General features: G+C 34.6%; 1 protein-coding gene across 1 annotated transcript; it reads right to left on the reverse strand.

Annotated features, from left to right (window-relative positions):
• Positions 1-1,674: 1,674 nt before the first annotated feature.
• On the reverse strand, positions 1,675-7,192 carry LOC139491342 (uncharacterized). Its single transcript, XM_071278973.1, has 2 exons — positions 5,732-7,192; positions 1,675-1,858 (listed from the first exon to the last, which is right to left on the reverse strand). Exons 1-2 carry the CDS (start codon positions 6,987-6,989, stop codon positions 1,764-1,766), a joined length of 1,353 nt encoding a protein of 450 aa, XP_071135074.1. The 5' UTR covers positions 6,990-7,192; the 3' UTR covers positions 1,675-1,763.
• Positions 7,193-9,229: the final 2,037 nt, after the last annotated feature.

Consider the following 9,229-nt stretch of genomic DNA (forward strand, 5'->3'; position numbering starts at 1 on the left):
TGATCAACTTTCAAAAGTTGTGCAAAATCAAAACATATAGACAATATAATAGAAAATACTTCTGCCAGGACTGTCTTTTTCGTACTTGCAAGTTATTGGACAGTAAAAAACCTATTGGGATCAAGCCTTGTGAAATTTGCATTTACGTATATCGTAATTTTATATATACGCAAAATGTATAATTTGGTGCATATAGGAAACTTGAACTGTTCTGTTCACTACTATATTTGTGAAAAACCCTTGGCAAAGGAAACGTATTCATTTTGGTCTCTTGTGGAGGGTTCAACTTGTCTCATTGGCAATCATACCACTTCTTTTTTTTATATCAACTTATTATTTTTTAAAGCGAACCAATTTACATAGTTATGGACGACTTCGTATATTTTATGATCGCAAATAAAATATGAATATAATATACTGTGCACTGTAGTTCGCATAATCATTTTTTTCTTTTTTTTTATGGATTTGTCGTCTTTCTGGGAGTGATTATTTATTAACGAGTCTTTCAGCTCACTCACAAATAATTTAAAACCAAGTCTTACATTATAAAAATTTCCAAATTTTTAACATACGTCCCAGCCATAGATAAGGACTTACATTCGCAAGGTCTTTCATTCATTTTAGCGAGTTGACCCAAGTATTATTGCGGACCATTTGTCCATGCGGTTTCCGTGTTTTTTTTTCTCTCTCTGTTATCATCCACTCATCTTTCGTGTTTGCCATGCAAAGACCTTTTAAAGCTTTCATGCTATACAGTATGTGTTTTGCTTATTTTTGAAGGTCACACGGTGACCTATAGTTGCTAACGTGTGTTGGTCGCTTGAAATGAATTGTCTGATTGTCTATCAGACCACATATTCTTATTTTTATATATGCAGTTATATCTTTAATAAAATTGAGAATTGAAACGGGAAAAGTGTCAAAGAGACAACAACCCGACAAAAGAGCAGAAAACAACCCAAGGCAACCTGCGGATCTTTCGTATCTAAGGAATTGCTATGAATATGTTAATTTCAGGGAATTAGCCATACTCAAGTTAGAGATATGATCGTCAACTTTTGCAACCGACTGCTATGTATAAGGCACCGACCATTCATCTTTTGTTGGACCACGACTTTTTCATGGCACAGACAATTTGTTTTCGACTATTTTAAAAATATACAATGTTTTTTTTTCAAAATCATACAGAGACAGATTTTTGTATAACTAGGTTTTTAAAATTTTTGTAATGGGAACAAACTGGAATTAAATTGAAAGACGTTTAATCTTCTAAATGTAAAACCATCTCAAAAGATGAATGGTTGGTGCCTCATCGATCCAGTAAGATTCGTAAGAAAATTACAATTTGACCTGAATTTGCATGTATAAAGCCTTTACCACATTAGTAGCAAATTAAGCCCAATAATTCAATAAAAATTTGTAAAAAATAACTCTTGTACATATTTTCGAGTTATTAGAATCTTATATCAGTTTGAAATCTTCTTGTATTTCTTTGCAACCTTTCTACAATCGAATTTTTCCATAATTTTGAAATTCTTGAAAGTGGTCGTTCAATTGTCTGCTTTGACTATGCAGCTTCTACGAACGAATTTTTACTTCTTATCAAAGACATTTTTTTAAAACCTGATATCTACTTCTTTAATTTAAGTGAACAACTTTAAATTAAACTTCCGGTTTATTTTTAAATCACAACTAAATGAACTAAATCACAAAGAACAAAATATCACATAATGCAAAAACGTCAATAAACTCGAAATTGAATGTTACATCTCAAAAGGTCTTTTGGTTTGTCGTGGTGTGCATGGCATTCCTGTTGGCATATTTCCTGACCAATTGCAAAGGAAAGGACCTTGAGCTCCTGAAAAAAAAACCATGACTTTATTCAAATTTGTCTGTTCATCAAAAAATTCTAAAACTCTATCTCCAATGTAAACATGAGAATGTGTGTCTTCACTAAAATGTATATAACTTTTGTTCAAACTTCATGCTTATCAGATGATTGTGATCGTATTTGGGGGATTATTGATATAAATTTCCTCATATAAAATTTTCTTGTACTTTGCCAAAATACAGATTTTACCATGCATTTTTCAAAAACATATTAGAAACAATGGGTCACCGTGCTAACTTTGAAGATAAATGTCGTGCAAAATTGTCGAATTATATAGCTTATTCACGAAAATAATTAAAACAAATCTTGAAAGTAACACTAATTGTTTTCAATATATACATTTGTATGTTTTATTCAATTCAAAATTAAATCATAACGGTAATGTACACAAAAGTCAAACCGACATTGAGAAGGTGAACATTTACCAAGTAGTCAAAAAGGTGGGGTCCACATATTCTTTTGATACAAACGGGCAGCTGGGGTTTCTAATGCACCCCATTCGTATATTTATTTTTTTGAATACCAATAATCATTCATATATTTCATCAAAAATCATATCCCATTCATATATAATTTCTCGATTGCCACATACTGACTTTTACATCTTAATTTGATTAAAACTGACTTTCACATCTTAATTTGATTAAAAACGATAAGATAGCGCCCCCTTCCCCCTCCCCCCCAAAAAAAACAAACCCCGAGGTCGAAGTACAATCCATATCGTACAGCTAACTGTTAGGGACCCTTAAAAAAATGCGTACCAAAAAAGAGAACAAAAGCATTGGCTTGACAAGTTATACAGCATAACAACAAAAATAATGTGACAGGGTTCAATAAGTTTTATCGTCCTGAACATGCATGAAATATTTGCCACTGGACGTTAAGCAAACAACAATCAATAAATCAATTCAATAAGTTTGATTGTGAAGCCCCGCGCATACATGGCCAGTTTCCTATAAATACAACAATAATAAAAAATATATATATATATATACAGTGGCGTAGCCAGGGTTGAAATGATGTGGATGCAGAACTGTCGCCGAGCGTAGCGAGGCTAAAGATTTACGGGACTTTTTTATTCAGAAAATTATATTTTTCGAACGTTGTCCCTGTATGCATGTGAACTCCCCTAAAATCCGACACTGGTTAGATTTTTGTTTAATTTCAAAATACCCACCAGTATACATTATATTTCCAACAAAATTTTATTGTTTTCTCGAACTTGACTATCATCATTAAATGCAAAAATATTTGATGTAAATGTTTCACATCAAATCTTATATTTGACATCTCAAAAACAGACCCAATACAGCTGCTCTTCTGTAAATAGAACTTCGGAATATAGGAACCGAAGTGCCCCCTCTCCTTTCCTGGAATTTGAGCTTCCCAATTGGAGTTTTTTTATTACATCTCTTAACTCATTGGAGCACCGTGAGGGGATATGGAAATACCGGGCGTCCATCCGTCCGGTCTTGTTAGCGCTGTCATGTGTGAAAATCTTTTTCATGCAGCCATGTCTTTCACACATGCGAGTATAAATCCTGATCAAATATTTTTAACCAATTATGCCCCTTGGAAATATAAATTATAATGCAAATCCCATTGTATTTGTTCGGGAGCTTTTGTTTCTCTCGAGATATAAATACAAAAAAGAAAAAAGTGGTTTTTTTTTTATAGCTTTTGCCCTGGTATCTTGGATAGATAAAATATGTCCAATGCGGGAGACATTGGAACTCTGATCTTTTATTGAAAACAACATGAATATTTGTACCTAGATGGAAAAGGGTATTCATGAGCCTAGGAATAAAAACACTTCATTACAAATAGAGTTTTTATCACGTCGTCTTTCGTGCCACAGGAAACGATATGATGTTTCAGATTTTTTTAAAACTAGTAACATTGCTATGTCATAGCTCTGTTTGGCTAAATTTCAGACCAAACTTGTCCGCAGGTCTGCGTTTCATCATCATCATCTGCGCTTGCCATAGCCGACAACGCGCTACGAAGTAGTTTTTTTTAACGAGAACACTTTTTTGTGATTTATATGGGACTATTATACTTGGTAGTATAATAGTCCCAGGATTTATCAATCTTGTTTTCATAAATGAAAAACCACGCATACTGCTTCGGAAATGATTGGATGCTATTCCCATATCCTCACCATTGTTACATTTGGATACCACCATGTGTATATGCTGCCAACTCTTGCATTACATATTTATTAAAAACATTTTTTTTTGTCAAAATGATGTGGATGCTTGAGCATCTGAGCATACATGCAAGCTACGCCACTGATATATGGGTACAGTGCGTGATAAAATTTGGTGAGGTAATTTGATGTTTTCTATATACCACGGTTCATTTCAACGCACAGTAGACAGTACCAAGTACCACTATACCAATAATAAAACTTGCAATGCCTTAATACATGATTTTACTTAAATCCATATATTATTTGTGAAACCTTAAAAATTTCAAAAGGGTGTAGTTTCTGAATAAAGTTAATAATTATGTAGACTTTTGAAGTTCATACTCTTTATTGCCTTAAATCGGCAAATTTATGAAATTTTATTTACGAAAGCTATAGAACGACATGTTTTTGAAATTACAAAATGTATAAGAAACCTTTTGATGACAAATTATAAATCGTTATTGTAAAAAATGTTCTTGCCGAAATATCTGTCATTTATTCCATACCAAATTTACCCTTATTACTTATTATGATAATGTGGACCGGTCATTTTTACAAGTTCTTGCACAATTGGATTATTAATAGTTTACTTTCAAACTATTTACATTTTTTTTTCATACACGTGTATGGATTAAATCTGGGTAAAGTTTTCGTTAATAAAATTTCAAAAATTTGCCGACTTAAGGAATGATGTTTTTAAGCTCGGGGTTTCGGGATTGTTCCTTTCGGGATTGATTCTTTCGGGATCCGGGAATTCTTTTTCGAATTTCGGGATGTCGGGATTTGAATTTCTTTTAATTCGGGACCTCGGGATTTCATGTGTTTAAGGCCAGGACCCCTCCAACCCCCCTTCCTCATATATTACGTATGTATACACCGTAGTCCATGTATACACCGTAGTCCCTTTTCATACACAAAATATATTTTACGGGCGGCTACACCAGGTAAAAAAATATTGTTTATCTTACAGCCGATTTCAATAAGTATGTAGCTAAAGGTAATATCTTTGGTTAGCTTGCTTGCTAGCTGCACCGTGAATTTATTTTAAGGTTAGGTTAACTATCCTCCTGTAAGAGTAGACTAGTCCGACAAATATTTAACCAATCTATCTTTCTATAGGACTAGGCTACTTCGAAAGGAGGGTAGTATACCCTATCTAACAATGACCTCACGGTTCAGCTACTAAGCAAGCTGACCAAAGTGTTTACCTTTAGCTACATACTTATTGAAATCGGCTGTAACAAAAAAAAAACCATTTTTCAATCTCATAATGTTATAATTGAAATTAATCCCAAATAAAGAAGTCGGAGAATAAAGTCAAAATATGTCCGATTTGCCTTTTTTTCCCACATCAAAATTCAATCCGATCGTCTTTTAAGAGGCCAATTACGTCTACCTCACAAAATCTTGCAAGACCTAAAAAGTGTTGGCCCATAAACATGTTGAATTGGTAATGGTTTATAGCTCAAAACAAAAAAAGACAAAAGAAATATATGGTGACTCCTATTACTGAAAGCTATAGCTCTAAATAGTTTTGTTGTTATACAAAAAATGTTCTGACGGACTCCCATGGAGGTGATTGGTATAGCTGTTCTTATAATTATATATAACTGAGCTGTTAATGAAATATTAAATATATATATACATACCAGAAAGTGACTGCGTCGAACCATCTTGATATAGAATAACAGGTCCCATAGGTTGCTGGACGAAGGGGGGCGAGATAACTGGCCAAGTTTCTATTCCACTAGATGCTGGTGAAGATGTACCTGATGTTACGGTACATGTACTTGGTACAGGAAACTTTACTGGAAACACATTGTTCTCCTCTAATGTTTTCCTAGCGGGATTTTTGATAGAAGAAGCGCCAGTATAAAAAGTTTTCTTATCAAAATTTTGAATGATGGACTGAAAAGTTTTCGACATTTCAGACACATTATCAGGAACTTTCCCGTGAAAATGTTTCTCCAATTTTGCGATATCCTGATTAACAAGCCCCGATTTAGGAACAAACATACCGCTTCCAGTTTTAACTAGATACTTGTCTTTCTTGCTGTTGATCAAGGCACCACGAATCTTTTGTGCAAAGCTGGACCTGGCACTGTTCAATCCTTTCAATCTAGTATCGTATTCATTTGTCTTGTTCCTCAGTTCTTTCTCTAACCTTTTCAAGTCTTCTGATGCGCTGTCCATCAATGAACGTTCGTCGGGGTGTTTTGAAGGGTCTCCACATTGTTCCGATGTTAGACATTTATCAATTGTACAGTTTCTCATATTGTGATCCAGACGCAAGTGACAGTTTGAACACTGCTTTCCTCTCCCTTTATTGAGATTACGGTTAGCATACTTGTTATTCAGATGTTCGAGATGTTCTCCTGCACTTTCAACTTGGGTCTCGATTTCTATCATTTCTTCTTTCAATGTTTCCAAGGAATACTCAATTGGTGATTTATATTCGAAAAGATCAAAAGTCGTTTCAACGGCGGTTTCGCTATCCTCCTTTTCGAATGAAAGCTCCTTACGGCTGCTTTTAGTCGGGTAACGTTTCGTTTCATCAGAAGACAGCTGTTTCTGCAGAAATGGTGAGGATCCCTCTGAGACACGGATATTGACAACTGGAAAATCACTTAATACAGGTAGAGCTCTTACTACACGCAAGAACCTTGTAAAATTGTTCGGTGTCAGATCCACAAAATCCCCTTCGTCATCTTTGTACTCAACTCTTATAACTGGCATCCGGTTAATATACTTAATTTGTCGGATTACGTCCTCTAAACCTTGATATCCGCCTACGGATAGTTGCATAAATTCAATGGATATTGCACTGCAACGCTCTTTTCCATAATATTCAAATCTAATTTTTAGATCAAGCTCACCAATGTTTGGGATGGTTTTTGAAAACGCCATAACGTAATCTTGCAAGCCTTGTTGTCGACCTCAACATCAATTGTGAAATTCATGTGGCGGCAAAAAGATGCGGGGAAAATTGGACCTTTTCATTTGCTGTAAGCAGGGAGGGGGAGTGATAAATTCATAATACCATATTTGGTTATCTCTATCAGTGTCTTCAAAATTAACACCCCTTAAAAATAGAATGTTCCATGCATTAACTTAACAGGTCAACCAGAAAACATAAATTAGGGATTAGCGGTTTAAAGCCGAGACTGACTATATTTATAGGTATGACCGTTTTCATATTCATTTCTTTCATATGATTGATAGAAATTAAAAGATTAAACCGAACTTTCAAAAAATATCTGACAGTTCAACAAACACAAATCGCAACATCCGATTACTAGAACATGACAATATTATATTTATATAGTATTTAAACGTTTAAACACAGGCTACGAACAACACGGTCCGCCGTCCAGATAAAATAACTCAGTATAATCACAAATTTTAACGAGGTTAGATTAGTTTTAAGTGCACACTGCCCTTTTTTAAAACTATCTTCATAATATATGAGCATCCTAACAAATGATGAATTACATAAATTAGGCCGTTAGTTTTCTCATTTGAAGTGTTTTACATTGTCATTTCGGGGCCTTTTATAGCTGACTATGCGGTATGGGCTTTGCTCATTGTTGAAGACCGTACGGTGACCTATAGTTGTTAATTTCTGTGTCATTTGGTCTCTTGTGGAGAGTTGTCTCATTGGCAATCACACAACATATTCTTTTTGTCGAGCCTTCGACTTTTGTCGAAAAAGCGAGACATAGTGATCCTACATTCCGTCGTCGTTGTCGTCGTCGGCGGCGTCCACAAAGACTCACTCTGTGGTTAAAGTTTTTGAAATTTTAATAACTTTCTTAAACTAGCCTGGATTTCTACCAAATTTGGATTGAAGTTTGTTTATGATCATAACATAGTTTCCAGAAGTTAATTTTGAAGAAAAAAAATCCATTTGTTCCGTATTTTACTTATAAATCATGGACTTAGTTTTTCTGCCAGGAAACATTACATTCACTCTGTGGTTAAAGTTTTTAAAATTTTAATAACTTTCTTAAACTAGCCTGGATTTGTACCAAACTTGGACAGAAGCTTGTTTATGATCATAAGATAATATCCAGCAGTAAATTTTGTAAAACAAAAACATCAATTTTTGCCGCTTTTTACTTATAAATTGACTTAGTTTTTCTGCCAGGAAACATTACATTCACTGTGTGGTTAAAGGTTTCAAATTTTAATAACTTTCTTAAACAAGCCTGGATTTGTACCAAACTTGGACAGAAGCTTGTTTATGATTTAAAGCTGGTATGTATAGAAGGAAAGTTTGTTAAAATTTTGTACTTGTTTTATCCGTATTTTACTTAAAAATGGACTTAGTTTTTCTTCCGGTAACATTACATACAGTCTGCAGTTAAAGTTTTTAAAACATTTATTATATTCATAAACTATCCTGGATTTTTACCAAACTTGGACAGAAGCTACTCACAATCTAAAGACAATATTGAGTGGAATATTTTTTTCCTCATTTTTGTTGCGCCTGCGATTAACAGCAAAAGTAGGCGAGACACTAGGTTCTGCGGAACCCTTATGAATTTTTAACCGGATTTTTGTGACAAAAATGTCGGTTATTGATTTGGGGATGTACGGCGGGTGGTCGGGCAGTCGGGCAGTCGGGCGGCCGGGTGGTCGGGCGGGCGGCAATCCAATGTTGTCCGTGCATTAACTCATGAACCGTTCAACCAAAGCTTTTAAAATTTTGATATGTTGTTACTGACAACTAAACGAAGGTCAAGTTCAATAATGGCAATTTTGACTTTTACCGTTCAGGAGTTATGGTTCTTGAAAGATTGAAATATGGAGTTTCCAGTCGTGTCCGTGCATTTACGCATGAACTGCTCTACCAAAGCTTCCCAAATTTTAATATGTTGTTACTGATGACAAAATGGAGGTCAAGTTCAATAATGACGATTTTGACTTTTACCGTTCAGGAGTTATGGTTCTTGAAAGATTGAAAAATGGAGTTTTCAGTTGTGTCCGTGCATTTACGCATGAACTGTTCTACCAAAGCTTCCCAAATTTTAATATGTTGTTACTGATGACAAAATAGAGGTCAATTTAAATAATGACGATTTTGACTTTTACCGTTCAGGAGTTATGGTTCTTGAAAGATTGAAAAATGGTGTTTCCAGTCGTGT

This window comes from Mytilus edulis, chromosome 10, assembly GCF_963676685.1.
Source record: "Mytilus edulis chromosome 10, xbMytEdul2.2, whole genome shotgun sequence".
Taxonomy (NCBI): Eukaryota; Metazoa; Mollusca; class Bivalvia; order Mytilida; family Mytilidae; genus Mytilus; species Mytilus edulis.